General features: G+C 45.1%; 1 protein-coding gene across 1 annotated transcript; it reads right to left on the bottom strand.

The window, feature by feature from the left end:
• Positions 1-16948: 16948 nt before the first annotated feature.
• Positions 16949-18500, bottom strand: LOC109322598 (testis-specific serine/threonine-protein kinase 6-like). The gene has a single exon (XM_019553631.1). The coding sequence runs from the start codon at positions 18357-18359 to the stop codon at positions 17526-17528; it is 834 nt and encodes a 277-aa protein (XP_019409176.1). The 5' UTR covers positions 18360-18500; the 3' UTR covers positions 16949-17525.
• Positions 18501-19792: the final 1292 nt, after the last annotated feature.

Below are 19792 nucleotides of genomic sequence, written 5' to 3'. Positions count from 1 at the left end.
TCCACCCTGCCAGCCCATAGACCACGCCTGTGCTCTGGCAGTGGGGTGGGGGCTAGATCAGTCTGGGCCCTGATAGGCCATAACTACATCACGTGATCTAGGGCGGTTCTTGCAGCCTGAGGGGTTGGGGCTTGGGGGTCTGCATGGGCTGTCCTTCTGATGTCATGGACCATGTGGTGCTGGTGTCACACACTACGTGCCTGGGGGTTGGGGCGGGGTTGTTGAGGCCATACACCACATGACTGGAGGTGGGGACGGTGTTGCTGATGTCACATACCATGTGACTGGTGGTGGGGGTGGAGTTGGTGATGTCACACACCATGTGATTGGGGGGTGGGGGGTGGGGTTGGTGATGTCACACACCATGTGACTGGTGGTGGGGGTGGAGTTGCTGATGTCACACACCATGTGACTGGGGCCTGGCAGTGGGGTTGGTGATGTCACACCATGTGACTGAGGGTAGAGGCAGAGTTGCTGATGTCACATACCACGTGACTGGGTTCAGGGGTCAGGGTCGGTGATGTCATGCATCACACGACTGGGATCAGGGGGCGGGGCTGGTGACGTCACACACCATACATGGGAAAGGGGCGGGGCCAAGGGGGTGGGACTTTCAGTCCCGCCCACCTGTTACATTTGCATTGAAGAGCGGAGAGCCTATATACTACTTACATATATTTACACAGTGAGCATTAACTAATAACCAAGGGCAAACCCTAAATAACACTATTTACCCATCACAATAAAACAATTTCAGCAGCATCAACACAATACAACATTTCAGTTACAAAATATAAGGTGCAAACAGGAACAATCTTAATATGTTCATGACGAACAACTATTTCCTTAATATAGTCCCTGACCCATGGCAAGAGAGAGTCCTCTTTCCAATGGGGTCCCTTGCGGGGGTGTCCAGGAAGCACTGGGGCCCCTCCTCTTAGGACCTTGACTAGGCGGGGGGCTGCTCACCTATCCCCTTCTATAGGTTTGCCCGACCCAAGGGCCCAATGACTCCCTCAGGTGGCGGTGGTCAGGGCGCAGCTCAGTTGGGGTCTCTTCTGCTGGAGCACCTCTCTACGCCTCTCCTGTGCCGCTGGGCTCCTTCCCACCTGGTGCCTCTGCTCCTCTCAGCTGCTGCACCACTGCTGCTGGCTCCCGGGTGCTGGGCCTTACGCTGCAGCACTACTGTTTCCTCGTGCCCTGGCTTCAGCACCAAGGGCTCTTTTAGCACAGGCTGGGCCCTTCAGGCTCCGGTCATCTGTCTTCATGCCAGGTGGCTAACCCAAGCAGCCTCCATTGCTCCCTGGCTCCCAAGGCTCGGGCCCATGCGCCACCCTGTGTGCCGTAGGATCTGGCCGCTTGCTGGGAGATGGGACCTGAGTCACCTCACTGCAGCCCCAAGGCCCTTGCCCTGTGTGCTGCTCCGTGCACCGTGTGGCCTGCTGGCCCTGCCGGGGTTGCAGGCTCGAGCTGCCACTTGCAGCTCCCAAAGCCTGGGCTCCATGCACCGAACAACGTACCACGATGGGCCCGAGCAGTTTCACACCACTCCCAGGGCCAGGTCTCCGTGTGGCATCCCTGTGCCCCGTCAGCAGCCCAAGTGGTCTCGCACCATCCCAAGGCTGCTCCTCCAGTGGCAGCTTCACAAGCCTTGAGCGTATTGCCTGCTGAGGCAGAGCTCCCCAGCTTTTCTTTCCTCTGCTGTTCTTGAGTCCCTTGCTGCATCTACCCCTCGTGCTGGGCACGCAGCTCCTTTTATACACTCCAGGTCTCTGCCCCTGAATTCTTCGGACCTGATAGTTTACAGTCTTCAATCAGGTCCAGAGAAGCTCCTCTTCCCCTCCCCTCAGGAAAGGGGCGTGACTTTATTTCTCTTGCTGCCTCCTGCTTGGTGGATGGGCTCCACCAGTCAAAACAGCGGGATCTCAAGCCTGGGACTCAACCCAAACTCCGAAAGGTGAGCCTGCTACACCACCAACACAGTTATCTGTCTGAATGTCTTCCTGCCACGCATCCAGATGTTGCCCAAAATAGGATATAATGTTTGCTAAGGAGCTGAAGGTGGTTGTTGCCAGCCAGAGACAAGGAAACAGAGTGGGTGAGCAAGTGACATAGTGTGTTCAGCCTCATCCTTGAAATTTCCTACAAACATGCAAATAGATTTTGAAAATGCTGCCTGACTTTCCTTCCTATTTTTGGCTCTCCCTTTATGCATACTAGCCATCTCCAGCACTCTCCCAGACTATTAATCAGCACAACCTCTTATGTTCTTGATTATGTTCAGAGCCTTTGTAACTTGATGCAATCCTGGTTCTCTTGAAGTTAATGGCAACACTCCTATTAACTTCAGTGAGACCAGGCTTTTACCTTCAGGTTCTCTCCAAATCCAGTGTCCATCCTCATTCTCTCCAGGTTGTCCAGCCTCATAGAACTCCAATGCAAATCTCTCTCCAGTTTTCCTTACCAGAAATATCTGCTTATTTAGAAGGAGGTAGAAAATCACAAAGGGCTTTTCTTCTAAACAGATTCTGTAACAAAATGCTAGTGGGATACAAAGCTTGGGCAGCAAAGTCTGGAAGCACAATTTACAGTACAGATGGAAAGCATTTCTCTTAGCAGCATGTGACCACCAGAGTCTTTCTTCCGAGTTCTTTTTGATATGCTAATAATTTTAACTTTTTTTTTTGTAATAGGGAAATGAAGGAGGTAGTAATTTTATTATGAAAAGGTATGCCTTGTCTCTGGATTCTTTTACCATTGCTAAAACATGCTTCCATTCAGTTGTTTAACTAATATTGTTTTATTACAATCAACATTTAACATTTATTTTTCTGTTTCAGTATTTAGAAGAATATGAAAACATATTTAGTAAAACAAATGAAAATATATTTATTAAAACAAATATGCAAGCAAGTCTACTCAACACATTCAATAGACTTTCCTTCAATGGTTCTCTGAGTGAACGGTCCATCTGCATTAAGCATGATTCTTGTGCCTTGGAGGATTAATTATATAACATATATAAAACACAGTTTAGCTTCTCCAAGTTACAATTTGTATTTTTCTGCTTAAGCGCCAGAAGTCACAAGTGACAGTCTTTTTGAGACTGGGGGGAAAAAAACATTTCAAAATATTTTACCAGCATATGCATGGTTTTAAAGAATTTTATAATATATAACTGTCTGAAAAGCTAGCTTGTGTAAACCAGGAAGCAGTGGTTATTATTATATCTGGGATGATAAAGTATATTTCTTTTAGCATGTAATTAAGAAGAATGTTGTCAAATGTGTTTTGAATCCATTAAATTGTTAGAGTTCTTTTACTAGCAGGAAATAGGCAGTTAGAAAGTACATTTTGGTTATGTGCCAACTTTACTTTTCACTCGTCTGTTTAATCTTTTTTCCCTTCCTTATTTCAAGTACTGTCATCAATAGCTGGTATTAGCTGAAGACTGATGAACAAAATTCAGTGCAATTATCAATGTATTCCTTTATTGTGATATTTCTTCAATATAACATTTAATGCAATTATATATTGAGAAACAAAAATGCTGGCATATGACATGAGTTTACAAATACATTCAGTAAAGAATATTCCATACTTGTTAGGTGACTTCTACACTTAACTTTCAGGCAATAACTGGCCTTGGGGGAAGGAGGAATAAAAAATTATACATGTATAATGAAAGGCAAATCAACTACAGAAGATGTAAGTTATCTGAAGACATATTATTAATTCGGTTTTTAAAGGAAAGTTTGCAGTCAATGCACTTTGGATGACAAAGATTAAGTTGGTCTAATAAAAGCTATCAGAGTCACCCAAAGAACCTTGTCTGCCTTTGGATGACATACACTTGAGGCATGACAAGATCCCCATTGACATACCTAGAGGCATACCAGCCGGTTCTGCACCCTGGTTAGTAGCAAAGCATGATTAAAAGCAACATCTGGAGGCCAATGCAGGGGGAGTTGTCATCTCTTGTTTTTTGTTGCTGATGTGCATGTTGAGTGGTGTCATTTCAAGCCTTATTTTTGATGCCAAAAAGAAGGTGATATCTTTCCCTGCAGCTTCGAACCACTTGCTGCTGCTGCTCCTGTGCTGTATGCTGCTGCTGTTGCTGTTGCTGCTGCTGTTCTGCTCTCCCTGCTGCCAAAGTTGGAACTGCTGTAAGGAAGGTGCAGGGTGTGGTAAGGGGAGGAGGGTGGTGGATGGAAAGGTGAGCCCCCTAGCTCCATTTTGGCATTTCCCAAATACACACCCTGTAAGCAGTTCCTGGGGTCCATCCCCCCACTCTCCCACCCATTGTTGTTCTACTGGCTATACCATGGGAAATGACACCGTCACATTTTCAGTGACATTACAGTTGGGTCAGTGTGGTCAATGATTAATCTCCAATATCACTTTATGGGCAAATAAATTAATTATTTTATAAAAGACTTATTCCATGATGGTAGCCTTAGCTATCACTGACATAAAAATCAATCAATGGGAGAGGAGGGAGCTTGGCACCTTGCAGAATCTGGGCTTTTATAGATAGTGTTCTGTTTTCTCATAGATATTGTAAATCTATCATCTACCAAATTGGTTCTAATATTCAGACTGACAATGCTGACCTTGTCATTATTTTTTATTGCCATTAAATTGATTTGTTAAGAGGTATCCCAGTTAATTGGCTTTTCCAATTAATTGTGGAAATGAATCATATTTAAAAAAAAAAATTGAAATTCCTGGATCTCACAAGCACCTCTCTGATCATGTTATTTTATGCATGAGAAAAGTAGTGGACTGGTAATTGAGAGACCTGGATTCTAAACCTAGCTCCGACCTGCTGCGTGCCTTAAGGGGAGTTAATTTACCTCTCTGTGACCCATTTCTTTCTGTTTCCATGTCTTGTCTCTTTTGGGACTGGGGTTGCTTATGACTACGTTATTGTACAGTGCCTAGCACACTGGAACTCCAGCTTCAGTTGGGAGTTCTAAGAGTTACAGTAATATAGATATTAATAATGAACATATGGTCAGGTAAATTTAAAAAAAAATCTTGGACAACACACAGTAAATTGTGCTGACTGGGCTGGGGGCATTTCAGTTACAGTAATACATGATGGAACTGTCAACTGCCAGACTAGTACAGTGCATTTCTCAAACTGTGCTGCATGAGGCAGCCATCAGTCATTGCCAACCAAACTTGTCCTGTCCCAGTTCCTCTACTCAGATGTCAGCCTGCTGCTTTAATCCTTATTTACAGTGAAAGGTCTCTTCATAGATTTCATGGACATTAGGGCTGGAAGTGACCTAAGATCATCGGGTCCAGCCCCCTGGAAGTCAGCTAGTGTCAAAGGATCCCAGCAAGATAAACATCCAAACATTTCTTGAAAGTATCCAGGGTAGGTGCTTGCACCACCTCAGGGGAAGTTTGTTCCAGGCCCTGGGGGCTCAGACAGTAAAGAAGTTTTTCCTTATGTCTGGCTTGAAATGGTCTTGCAGGAGTTTGTGACTATTGGACCTTGTCATCCCCTGGGGTGCTCTGGTGAACAGGTACTCCCCCAGATCCTGATGCACACCCCTTATGTACTTATAGGCTGCCACCAAGTCACCCCTGAGCCTGCACTTCTCCAGGCTGAAGAGTCCCATAGCTCCAAGCCTTTCAATATAAAGCCTGTCCTCATGCCCTCTGATCATGCGTGTGGCTCTCCTCTGAACGCTTTCAAGCTTCTCCATGTCCTTCCTAAATTGTGGAGCCCAGAATTGGATGCAGTACTCCAGCTGTGACCTTACCAAGGCCAAGTACACTGGGAGGATGACATCCTGGGTCTTGCTTGAGATACATCAAAATGTACAAGGCGGAGTTTTGTTTGCTTTGCCAGCTGTGGTATCGCATTGATGGCTCATGTTCATCTTGTGGTCAATCATGATCCCCAAGTCCCTTTTGGTTAAGGAGTTAGAAAGTGTAGCATTGCTGACCCTATAAGTGTGATGCGGGTTGTTATTCCTGAGGTGGAGTACCTTGCATTTCTCTGTTTTGAATACCTGAAGATTGGAAGAGGGCCAATGTGGTGCCCATCTTCAAGAAAGGTTGGAAAGAAGACCTGGGAGACTAAAGGCCAATCTTCAGGTACTTCGCCCAAGTGCCACAAGTTCTCAAATATCCTTGCCAATGGCTGCACTATGACATCTTCAAGTTCCTTTAGCATTCTTGAGTGCAACTCATCTGGACCAGCTGATTTATGGGGGTCTAGCCTCTCAAGATGTTCCCTCACAAGATTCATGCCAATGGTGGGCATATATTTGTTTTCACCCCAGTAATCCCGCATTATGTTTGGCAGAGTGGTTCTTTTGGGCTCACGAAAAACTGACGCAAAGTAATAGTTTCATAGTTAGTAGGGTCAAAAGGGACCTGAGCAGATCATCAAATCCGACCCCTTGCCATGGCAGGAAAGAGTACTGGGGTCAAATGACCTCAGCAAGGTGAGTGTCTAGCCTTGTCTTGAAGACCCCCAAGGTAAGAGCCAGCACCACTTCGCTTGGAAGTTGGTTCCAGATCCTAGCTGCCCTGACAGTGAAGTAGTGCCTCCTGATGCACCTCCTAATCATTAAACAGACTGGCCTTTTCCTGGGTGTTGGTAGTTAGCAGGGGTCCAATGCTGCCCTTGTTTTTCTTTCGACTCCCTCCATATCTGAAGGATTTTTTATTGATTCACGTAGCCAGATGGATTTCGGTTGCAACCTTGGCTTTCCTACTTCATTCTCTGCAGGTGCGGATCAGTGCAGTATACTCCTCCTCAGTGGTGTTTCCTGTCCTCCATCCATTATACGCCTTTCTTTTTAGACATAGGAAGTCCATGAGTTTGAACCAAGGGGGTTACTGAGTCCTTTTAGCACCTTTCCTGTGGGTTGGGATGGACTCCCCTTGTGCTTCTAGGATTGCTTCCTTAAGGAGCAACCACTTATCATGAACCCCCCTCCCTGTGAAATCACGGTCTCTCAGGGTCTCAGAAACAAACCCCCTGAGTTTATGATAGTCAGCTTTCCTAAAGTCAGGGACTACTTCATTGCTGGCTGACTTGCCATCTTTGCAGTGGATAGTGAAAGTGATCAACTCATGGTCACTGTCACCCAGCTTCCCTTCAATTTTTAGGTCATTGATTAGATCATCCCCTTTGGCCAATATCAGGTCCAGCAGTGTCTTGCTTCTTGTCAGCCCATAAACTTCTTGGGACAGGTAGAGCTCATCCACTCATGTAAGGAAGCTTTGTGACCATTGGATTTGGCCAAGTGCTCATCCCGTGAGATGTCCAGGTAGCTGAAGTCTCCCATGATGACCATGGACTGACAGCATGCAGCCTCGGCCAGTTCCCTGGAGAATTCCTGGTTTGGAGGTCTGTAGTAGACTCCTACCATTGTATCACCTTCCCTATGTTCCCCATGTATTCTAACCCAAAGGGTCTGCAGTTGTCCTTCTTGGGTACCAATCTCCACTTGTAGGGATGTGTAGCTCTCCTTCACATAGAGAGCTACACCTGCACCCCTTTTTTCAGCATGATCTCTCCAGTACAGGGTATAGCCATCTATGTCCAGTCATAGGAGGAGTCCCACCAGGCTCTGTGATCCCTACGAGATTGTAGTCATTTTTGTTTAGCAGAAGGACCAGCTCCTCCTGTTTATTCCCCAGATTCCTAGCATTAGTGTACAGGCACGTAAGTGTGCTATTGGATGCCCTAGGCTTCCTTGTACTCATGGAGAAGCTCTGTTCCTGTGTTGGGGTAGGAGTGTGTTCCCTTGAGCATCCTAACCTACTGATTTTTAGGTTGATGCTTGCCCATCCCCTGGTAAGCTTAGTTTAAAGCCCAGTTGAGCAAGCCAGCCATTCTGGCTGAGAAAAAGCTTTTTCCCCAGTGGAGTGAGGTGGAGGCTGTCTCTTCACAATGGACCACTGCCTCCGTCTCTGAAGAGCGGGCTGTGGTTGTAGCAGTTGAAGCCTTGATGGCGGTACCAGTGCAACAGTCTTCTGTTTTCTGCCTCAGTTCATCTTTCCCTCCTCTGCCCGTGCCCTGTAACTGGAAGTATCGAGGAAAAAAACACCTGCACCCCCAACCCCCCGAGCCCCGCTCCCAGAGCCCTTTAGGCACTCATGACCTACCTGGGATTGCTCTGAGCTGTGTCATTTGTGCCAACATGGATAAGGAGCATAGGGTAGTGGTCAAAGGGCCAGATAAGTTTTGGGATCCTCTCAGCCATATCCTGGATACAAGCTCCTGGGAGGCAGCAGACCTCCCAAGCTAAGGGGTCAGGGTGATATCCACAATGACCACTCTGTGTTTCATCTTAGGGATGATAGCTGGTCATGTTCCTTGGTCACCTGCAGTAGCTGTCAGCTCTGCAGATTCTACTGGTTCTGCAAGAGGTTCGTATGCATTGCAGAGATTCAGGGGAGTGGTGACCCTGGTACAGTGAGCCTTGGGGCTGGAGACAACCTTTGTCCAGCCCCCTGGCTGAACAGTATGGGAGTGCCTCTTGGCCTCCCTGGTCCTGCCAGGAGACCTATGTCGCTCTTCCATTCTGGGGTGAAGGGCCTGGCAGTAGGAGTCAATTGCCTGTTTGCCATCCCTGGTGGGTCGCAGCCTCTGCACCGCAGTCTGGAGCTCCACTCTCCAGGATTCCAAAGACTCCAATATGGAGCAAACCTCAGAAGAGGAGGTTGCATTGCTCTGATCCCACGTGCCTGGAGTCGTGCTAGGCAGCCCCGACAGCTGAGAACCAGGGGTCCGTCTGAGTTGAGGCCTTGGAAGTACCAGAGGGGAGGGATCTAGCTGCAGTGGGGAACCTCGCAGCGCGACATTTCCCACCCACCATTGGGCTGGTAGTAGTTAGGCTACTACTGCGCCAACTGCTCCCTTGAGGTTGTTTGCCTGGTGCTTTGGGCCCCTCCTGCGTGCCCTCCTGCGCAAACTCCCATGCTAACTTGCGCGCTGGGCCTAGAAGCACGCCTATTTGAGCATTCTGTTCGCAAGGCTCCGATTGTGTGGTGTCCTGGGGGGCTGGATGAAGTAGGAGCTGGGGGATGTGACCCTCCTCGGCTCCTCTCAGTTGCTTCCCCACAGCTGGGCTAAGTCCCTCCCATCATGGGCCCCTGCTTACCTCCGGCTAGGCTGGGGGTCCTGGAGCTCACAGGGGCGCAGTGGGCTTCTGCCCATGCATCTCGCTCCAGACCCGGGGGGCCAAGTGCGGCTTCTGCCATTGGCGGGCCCTTTTAAATTCTGTCTCTTCCTTGCCCAAATAGTGCATTTCCACTCAACTCCAGTCTTTATCATCCTATAAGAGGACTCCAGTGGTGCTGTTCACCACATCTGCATAGTCTTGAAGTTTGATGCACTTCAAATTGTGCACTTGAGATGCATACCTACCCATGCCCTCAGCCTCTCCCACTGTAAAATGGGACCAATAATATTTGCTTAGTAGTTTGGCAATGTTTAATGTTTGAAAGGGGTTCTGAAAGTGAAAAGCATTATTCACAGAGAACTTCCTTCTTGCAATGAAAATCATACTTTAACCAACCAGTAAGAACTGGCTACCTTTTAGCTTGATCAAATGGGTTAAGGAACAGGAAGTGTTTACCCTGCTTTTTCTCTTGCTTTCCTACCAGACAGTTCAGTAGATGAGCATGGAAAATGGTCAGTGAAGTGAGAGTAAATGTTCCAGTTCTGTGTGGCTGGTGTTAGCCTGGCTTTACCTTTGCCATATTTACAAGTTTAAGAAGTTGAAAAGAGTTAAGTTATTCCTCTTAGAGAGAGCAAGAGAGAGAGAAACCACATAATTCAAGATAATAGGTAATATGAAAAAATAGTGGATGCTGGGTAAATGGATAAAAGGGTGTTAACACTGCAAGCGATAATTCCATAAAAGTTAATACAAGCAGGCAGCAGGGGGTATATTTGTTTATTTGTTAAATCGCCTGTTAAAAGCTTTGCCTGGCAAACAAGGCAGGGTCACCCAGGTACTCCCAACTGCAATCTATGCATGCAGTTTTGGTCAAGGACAATTGAAGCATGTCATTAGCTGTAGTTTTGGCACCCCAGCTTTGCTGTAGGCAAAATATTCAGTCCTGAGAGAGTCAGCTTTGGATTTAATGCAGAAACACATAAGATATTTGATTACCCAGCATTGTTTTCCCACAATTCATGGTTATACTTATCAACGGGGTTTTATAACATGGACTTTCAAATATCTGAGTCTATGGCTTATCAGTCACATCAGCAATGACCTAAAACCTTGTAACCAAATTTTATTTAGCTGAAAAAGAAGATGTTAATGGTCAGTGCATTATTTCCATTTCATTTTGTTGGAAGGACTGGAAGGAAATTAAGACTATTTGAGACGGCCTGCAACTGAATGGGAGGTTAATTGAATCATTCTGGAATGGCCTTGACAAGGGTTAAAAACGTTCTCACCTTTTGTTAAAAGTTGCCTTATGAAGCAAAGAGAATATTTCTGAAGAAAACTGCTAATGTCTTTTTCAGAATCAATGTTAATGCCGAGCTTTATCAGAATTCATGTTCAGATGTGAACCTAAAAGTCAGAATCAGTAGCCCTGTGAGAGATGTTTGCGCAGCTGATGTGATAGGTAACAACTGGGGTTTTAAAACTGGATAATATTAAAGCACAATTTAGTGAGCTTGAAGGGAGATAATTGGCAGTAAGATGTGCAAATATAAATGCTCCATCCAGTCCCTCTAAATATTTTTCTCACATTTCTGACAGTGGGAGGAAATTACACGTTAACTGCGGGGTTGATTTTATTTGGTTCTCAGAACTCCCACTGGGGAGATCTCTATTTTGTGCTGCCACAAAACCGGCCACTTTGGATGCTAACAGGCGGGAGAAGAAAAACAAACAAACACTGCTTTACCAGAAGAGGAATCAGGTCAGTTTGACCTGGCTCCCCAGCGTCTGTATAGCTCACGCCGATTTAAAGCATGTGAGCTATACAGATGCTGGGCAAGCCGGGTCAAACTGATTCAGTTCCTCTTCTGGGCATGCACTGGACTCGGTGCAGGGGCACACAGAGCTAAAAGTAAGGTGCTGCCCCCCTCCCCCGCCCAATGTCGGTAAGGAGCCTTTATTTGCAAAAATGTTGAACTTAAACTTAGAGAGAGAAAGCTTAGAGGTATAATGCAAAATGCTTAGGTCTGATTCTGAGGGGAAGTTGGTGTTATTCCATTGATGTGCAAGTCGATGCATAGTCTTTATATACATTCAAAACTAGGACCTCAAGCTAATTATGGAAAGAAATCAAATGATAACTTCCCTCACACTTGCTGGGTGTCCAGTTATCTCATAAATTCAAATGCAAATTAGGCCTTGCCTACCTGCATTGGGGTTAGAGCAGTGTATCAAGAAACAGTTACACTGATAAAGATTTCACTGTTCATTGCATACGTTGCATCTTTACCAGCATTACCAGTTGCTAAAGCTTCCCTTCTCTCTTCCTAAAATAATAATGCATAGCCTCCACAATTCTGGGGCTCATGCAAAAAGACATCGTATTGGGTAAGTCACAGAATCATTGTTGGACCAGTGGAGTTAGTCAGCAGAGACCCATGTAAGTAGCAGTTCTGTATACATAAAGCAAATTAACAAATGTGTTTGAATGATTCATTCATTTCTAAATGAGGAAATATGCCAGATCTGGAAATGTTCAACATGTATTTTGGTAGGAAACAGACTGTTAAAATTCCACTAGTAAGCAATAGATTCTGTGGTCTTTTTTTAATCAAGTATGAGCTGGTAAGCCTGATTCTGATCTCATAACTATATGTTTCCATTGGTATAATGAGACTGAACTGGGATCTTTTATTTTAAACAAAATGGAACAAAGCAACTTTCTCCTCCCCAAAAATTCGGCATGGTCAAGTCTGTAATTGGCTATTTTTATAATCTTATAATTTTAAGCAGATCCAGATTATTAGTGAGTGATGCTTTGAAATTGCCATTGACAGAAAGAAAGACAGGAGCTGAACATTACAGGCCTTGTGTCTCATTTACATTGTTGTCCTTTTAACCCTAGTTGCTTTCCCAAACTGCTCAAGGCAGAACATCCTCTTGAAACACTAGTCATGTGTCCTATCTACTCATACCCTCAACAGATGCAGTTGTTTAGGAGAATTTGTTGCTGAGGGCAGATAAGTAGTTCTGAGCTTTAAAGTTTTTGCTTTATTAGCTATGCCATTTTTAAAAAAAAAGCAATGCAGGAGAGGTGATGTAGTACAAATTGGTCTTTCAGACTCCTGAAAAGACCTTCTTGAACTTAAATTGCCAATGATACACCCTGAATGATGGAACTTTGCAAAATAATGAAAAAGTAAGGTTTCCCCCTGAATGGCTTTGTTGTCAACACAAAATCTAAACAATATAATTTATATCTGAAGATATTAAGATTTGATATGGAAAGGAGGGTTTGTCTGTTTCTAAGAGCAAAATAGACTGCTGGTTCCATTAGTGATGCAGTTAATGTTGTATTATCAGGGAAGAAAATTGTACAACCCCTTCTCCACTTACATTTTTCATTACAGTGAGGAACTGAACCCAACATTTGGCCCACAGAAGAACTGTTCTTCCTTAATTGTGACCTCTTTGAAGTCTGTTCTAACCCCAGAGTAGCTGGCAGAGTGGCTGGTTTACTCATAGCATGCGCTGATGTGAGCACTTTTTTCCAGTACTCCTATTTGACCTCTTTCTCCTCTACAACTTCAATTTTTCCTGTTTTTTCTCCTGCACATAAGGTCTGTGCGTGAACAATTTTCATCTGTGGCCAAAAAGGAAAACATTTGAAAGTGCTAGATATGTATGCCTTGTGTTCCTAGAAATTGTTTATAATTTATAAGCATAAGTTTTATGGCCAGAAGTTTGAGAGGGAAAAAGGGTTCTATTGGTAAGAAGGGTTGTCAAAGGGAGTTTCCTTTACATAGGTTACCTACCCACAATTTCTTTATTGGTATTTGGGGAGTTGTTGTAGTGAGACATAAACTTTGATTTTGGAATAGAGGGGCTCAAAAGAGGGGACAGACCTCTTATGTTGTAGCACTCTTCATTCATTTTGAAGCAGTTTTACACTCCTGCAAAAGTTATCAGAGACATAATTTAATTTTTATGTTCATAGATAGTTTGTTGCATGCATCTCCATTTTTCTGAGTTCTCCTAATACAGATTCACTGTTCTGCAGTGTGTGAGTGGGGAAGTTGTAGTCCTATACATTTCTGTTTGGTTTCCCCAGGGTTTGGATGAGGGAGGGCTCAAGCTGATTCAGTTACTTGTCAAGAGAGATCCTAGATATAATGACCTTGTCCCTTTTGATGCCATTAAACTGCTGGCAAAAAGATTACGTAAGGAAAATTGTTGCACACAGTGGAGAACAAGCATTTACTTCATTTTCAGTGACAGCACTAGATTCTGAAATTAATCACAGAAATAGGAAGGCCCTGAATGAATTTAGATCTTTCACCCAGCTGCTGACACAACTATTTTTTTTAAATGCTAGGGTTTTCCCTTTTACGGAATTACAAATTACTGCAAATGGTGATTGAACTGAAACAAAGCCAACAGCCTCCAAGGTGCTTTCATTGAATTGGAAAGCATTTTGCGAGCTAAAAATGTAGAATGTTGAAAGTACATGCTCTGCAACTGCTTTGCTAATTGGAAAATCTTCTGCACTTTTCAAGTACAAGGAATAAGGATGCTAGCACTTAACGCTCCTCCTCTTCAAATTACTTTACAAATAGTCACTAATTAATACTCACAACGCAACTGTGTGGTAGATATTACACCCTTTTACAGACTGGAACTCTGAGTTCTGTTTGCAAAGTGAGAATTTCGAAGTAAAAGTACAAACCTGAGCACTGTATACCCCCAGTTCTCACAAGGTTTGTGAGAGCCATTGAGCATAGAAATCCTTCTTAAGAGTTTTCTTTGAAACTGACTTTTCTCTGTTGTAAAATTCTATGATTCATAGAAAAATATGACCACGACCACACAAACTGCTACTATGATGTCGTGACATGACATGCGTCATCACTTCAGAGATTCTAAAAAGAGTCTTCAGGCTCCACTGTAGCTTAAGAGGTGAGACCAAATCCCTGTCTCAAGTAATTTACCATTGAAATTTTTTATGTAGAAAAATGAGTGATGATCAAAGAGTAGAGAGTGAGGACAGACAAACAAAGATTACAGTAATTAAATCAAATGAAGAATAGGTATGTGCATATAGTTTTGGACCTAAATGGGCAGAGATTTCTGGCTTAGAATCATAGAAAATTAGGACTGGGGGCCTCAGGAGGTAATCTAGTCCAGCCCTCTGCTCAGTGCAGGACCATCCTCAATTATATTATCCTAACCAAGGCTTTGTTTTAAAAACCTCCAACGATGGAGATTCCACAGCCTCTCTAGGTAATCTGTTCCACTGCTTTTCTACCCTCCTAGTGAGAGTTTTTCCTAATATCTAACCTAAACTTCCCTTGCTGCAACTTGAGACCGTTGCTCCTTGTTCTGCCATCTGCCACCACTGGGCACAGTCTAGCTCCATCCTCTTTGGAACCACCTTCAGGGAGTTGAAGGCCTATGCATGTGCAAAATGCATTGTCTCTCTGTCTCTGGTAGCACTCACCTCGGTTGGACACCCAATGACTGTAGTAGTATTTGGAACCCACCACAATGGGCCCAGTGCATTGTAAACCTCAATAGTCTAAATCAGGGTGGCAATTATTCTGCTTTAGGGATTTGGGTGAACTATTGAGAGCTTGGATGGGGGGATGGGGGATACTGGCCTGGTCAGGTGCAGTTGGGAGGGGAGAGGCAGGGCACTGACCTGGCCCAGCATGGCAGGGGGAGGAGGGCAAATGATGATCCTGTCTGCCCTGCACTCACTGCTGGGAGCACCAGATGGGATGGGCAGGTAGGGTCTCCATGGAAACCAGCTGGGACCCACACATGCAGGGTGTGCTTGGCTAGGCAAATGGGATGGAGTCACAGGCAGGCAGGAAGTGGTGTCCAGGAGTGGGATGGGCAGGTGGGGGGGGAAAGGGGGCTGGGATTGTGATCACGGAGCAGTGACAGCATGGGGCCGGGGCCTGGGAAAGAGCCATGATCTGCTTCCTGTATGACAGGGACACACGTGAAGTACATTGCAGTTCTGCCCCAGGCCCTGGCCCCATGCTGTCACCACCCTTTGATCCAGATCCTGGCCCTAGCCCTGGCGCTGCCCACCCATCCTGCTCCTGGATGCCACTCCCCACCCATCCAGGCCGCCAAGCGCACCCTGCCCATGGGGGTCCCAGGCCAGTCTCTGTGGAGACCCTGCCTGCCCCCTGCCCACTCCATCTGGTGCCCCCAGCAGTGGGTATGGAGTGGACAGGCTGGGATGCCCATGCAGCAGGGCTGGGGCAGGAGCTGCTGCTGTGGGGGCTGCTGGGAAGAGCAGTGAAGCCGCCATGCCATCGTCGCCCCACCATGCACCCAGGGGATCTGGGAATGGCCACATGCACCACAACCCAGGTTGCCCCCTGTGCTGAGGCTGGGTGGGAACCATATTTTGCCCACCCCGGTCTAAATAGAGCCCAGGAACTGCCCCTGAATGTGTTTCTAGGTATATCCTCTGTCATATTATCTGAATAAGGCAGTGTTAAAGTTGGTGTGGTTTTGCTATATTCATATTGTTCCAGACTTGTCCACAAGTAATAATTAGAACATAAAAGCTGCTGCTCTTTCGAAATGTTCCTCTTTTCAAATGACATTCAAATGAGCCCTTGCAGACTTGATTTCCAGAGGACCATGTGTGTACTGGCATCCATCATGGGACTTGATTCTAACTTGACTAGAGCATGAACAGCTGCTGCCTGTGGGGACTGCTCTCGTGTCACTCCCTTCTGCAGTAAGATCACTAGAAAAGATGTTTCCTCACTGGCTGGTGAGAATAAAAAGTCTTGTAACCACACAACTTTCAAAGGCACTTTTGACATTATGAATCCATGTGCTTTAGTGCTGAAACTGCAGAACTTCAGTTAGGCACTAGGAATAAATTACATGTCAGGAATCAGAGTCTATTTTTTGTGTTTGACACCCCCCTGTTTTGTTGGCTTAAATGATGATAACAAGAAAAGTGCACATTTGTTTAACAGAATGTCACCATGTGACCAGGAGGTTTGCTAGGTTTCCAACTTGGAGTCTTCCCATTTACTTCAGAGGAAATTCAGTCAAAGTTCATTTAAATAAAGGAACTGTTAAAGAGTTAGATCATAGAAATGATAGAAAAGGCAGGTTGACCTCAGGAGGTCATCTAGCCCAACCCCCTGCTCAAAGCAGAACTATCCCTAACTAGATCATCCCAGCCAAGACTTTGTCTAGCTGGGTCTTTAAAAAGTCCATTTGAAATGTTTCAGACTGCTTCCCCATTAGTGGAAGGTCCTATAAAAATAGGGTTTTGCCATAGGGAATCTATATGAGAGATTTGGAGCCCAAATTTAAGAATAGCTGATAACTGTATATACAATATCTAGGTTTCTTTTGGGTCTGGAAATACAAACTGTCTCTATTTTTGGTAAAATAGCTGTAATTTCCAGTTCTGTCCTTTTCCCTGCCCAATGTATTGCTCTGGCATTGTCATTCCCCCTTCTTTTTTTGGCCTCCAAATGTCTCCCAGTAAGAATTTCAAATGTTGTCAAGAAATAGCTGCCTTAAAGTAGATGGGATCTGACACAAAGTTCAGCTGCATTTGGGTTTAGGGTTCTGCTGCAGCCCAATCCAAAGATTTGGCTCTGGATTCGCATCTGGATTTTGAACACTCAAGATTTTGGGCTTCAGAAAGTGGAAGTATGGGACAACCCTACAACAGCAAAAGAAATGGTACAAAGAACTGGGGGAGGTTCCTTTCTCCTACATAACTCTTGCCACTGTCCCCTTGATAAAGGCTACAGGGTAACTCATTCAGAGGCTTGGAAGAAAAGAAACAGGGAGCAGCACAAAAAGGGGGCTACATGGGAGCTTCAGAGTTTATTATTGTCCACAAAGTTGTCTGCTGCCATCTATCCCACCACTTCACCCCAGACTGGCAACATCAGGCTCTGCAGTAAAATCCCACAGTTGCCTACAGGGGTGCCCTCCCCTCCACTGCTAAACTGGTGATAGTCTTGTATTCTATGCAGTCAGTATTTCTTTGAGCAGCCACTTTCTTCATTCTTGTCACTTGCTCAATATGGTCACTGCCCTTTGAAACTTAACCTGTAACAGCTTCATAAGATGGTTGCTTCGTTAACAGTTTCCTCTAAGCACCATATGGTCTCATTGTGACTTGAAATCCTGCTATTAATGTCATGTGGCGGTTGCACCTCTACATGGCCCTAGTTCCATCTCCATTTCCACATTGTCAAATATGCCTTTAATGAGCTTTCTTCCCTCACAGCAGCAGCACAAGTTCAGTGCCTTGAACTGACCCTGAACATGGTCCTAGGGCTGGAATGTAGTGAGGGAACATTTCTCTTTTTAGATGTCCCCTTTCAGCCAGCTGTTCTTGGCCACCTGTCCCAACCCAGGCCGGGAGGCTGGACTGAACTGGAGCAGCTGGGCAATGAGAGCTTTGCAGGCTTCAGGCAGGGGCGGCAGACCATCTGGGTACAGGACCCCCTTTTTTTGGCGCCGGGGCATGCTATGAATGTGGGTGTCATCAAAGGGCATGCAGCCAGTTACCATCACATACAGAACCACACCCAGGCTCCACACATCATACTTCTTGGCATCATAGGGGATACCCAGGAGCACCTCGGGCGAGGCATAGGCAGCTGATCCACAGTAAGTGCTGCTCAGGTCAGGGTAGCCACGCGCCTCCTTACCGAAGCCAAAGTCAGTGAGCTTTGCCCGGCGGCCATCAGAAGTAAGCAGCACGTTCTCGCACTTGAGATCCCGATGCACCAGATTGCGGTCATGTAGATAGCGCACAGCACTCACAATTTGTCCAAAGATGTCCCGGGCTTCAGGAGCACAGGGTAGTTTCCCCAGCCGCTGCACCAGCTGGAGCAGGTCAGTGGATGCTGCTTCCATCACGATGTACAGTTTCCCATTGCAGACTTCGATGAACTCAAAAACTCGCACAATATTGGGATGCCGAATCACTCGCAGGATGGAGAGCTCCCGGGGGAGAAACTTGTGTACAAAATCTGGGGGTGCCCGACGCCGATCAACCACCTTGATGGCTAGTGGGCCCTTGTACTTGGTTGAGGTGGCCACCCTCACTTTGGAGTAACTGCCCTCACCTAGGGTCTGGCCCAACTTGTAGCCAAGTTCATTAAGTAGTTTGTCTCCTCCAGAGGTCCTTGACATGGTTCAGGGTGGCTTAGTGGGTTCCGATGGGCTCGATTGACACTGGTGTTTTTGCTCTAAGGATTGAAAGCTTTAACCCATCATGCATGGCAGCTGTTGACCTTCATACCCCCATGTTCTCACTGGGTATGTGGTCTTGGGACATCACTGCTTACCCAGGTATTGTGATGAGTTTGAGTGTCATGTGCTAATCCCTTTGTGGGTTGCCAAGGATGTCAAAATAGCTACCTTTCCTCCCTCTCCTACATGCACCACATAAAAAAACAAAAGGAAAACTCCTGGTTATCCAGTTATAGTCTTTTATTTTTTCCACCCTGAGTTTAGGAACTCATTTTTGCCATAATAAGAGTATAATAGGGAGCATTCTGGCAGGAGCACTGTGTGTCTGGCTGTTTATGAGATCTATATAGATATATCTATAGCTCTATAGATCTATCTATCTATCTATATTATATATATCTATATCTATAGAGCTATAGGTAGATCTACTTCACAGGAAAGTCATTATATTAAAAGTGGAATTTACAGGAAATGATGAGAGAGTGATTTTATGCCAAACTGCAAGTATTTTTGGATTATGGTAAAAGTTTATTTTTAAGTCTGATGATGTATTAGAACATTTACCAGATATTTTGTCTTCCCTAAGAGAACTGTGAAGTTCTCTTCCAGCAATGAACCCTTAAGAACTGTTCCTTTCCTGAGTTCTCAAGTTTGGAATCATAGCCCTTTTATGTATTTATATATTTATTTATTTTTAAATTATTTCAGGGTTTGTATAAGAGAATTCTGACCAGAGCCCCCAGAGAGACGCACTATGTTCTACGTTTTATATTTTGTTAAGACAATGATCGCTGTTCTGAGGTCATATTTGAATAATTATAACATGTATTTTAGACTAAGTCCTGCTAAGAGAAATAAAATATTTTATTTTTCCCCCATTTTCTCTTGTTGAACTAATTTACTTAATCTAAATAGGCTTTGTGAACTTCTTAGAATGTTGTGCCCTTGATATAAAAGTGGATTATAAGCAATTTGTATATATATCATTCTAAATTTTTTTTAGAGTGTAAATACAAATGGAAAAAAGAGCACCTGTCCCCCTTAACAAGTGAAGGAGGTAACAGAAGACCTGTATATAGTCAAGCACAGAGAGGATGTAGATAGTCATACAGGTGGCCTATACATGTGCTTGGAGGTGGGGGGGGCATTTTATGTAGAGCGGTTCCAAGACAGCCACTCTTATTAAAACAGCTCATCACCATGTGCATTGAGCCCCACCCACCCCCCACATTTCAAAATGACTGTGGGGGCACTTCAACTAAAGCTCACAAGGTTTCGTTAAAGCACCCCCATGGCCAGTTTGAAACAGAAGGGCTTAAATGCACTTGACGGTGAGGTGACGCTGGAGCGTAATAATTACAGCTCAGAGCAGG

The sequence above is a fragment of the Crocodylus porosus genome, unplaced genomic scaffold (genome assembly GCF_001723895.1).
Source record: "Crocodylus porosus isolate Cpor-Errol unplaced genomic scaffold, CroPor_comp1, whole genome shotgun sequence".
Classification (NCBI taxonomy): Eukaryota; Metazoa; Chordata; order Crocodylia; family Crocodylidae; genus Crocodylus; species Crocodylus porosus.
This window is presented reverse-complemented; position numbering and strand designations above follow the sequence as displayed.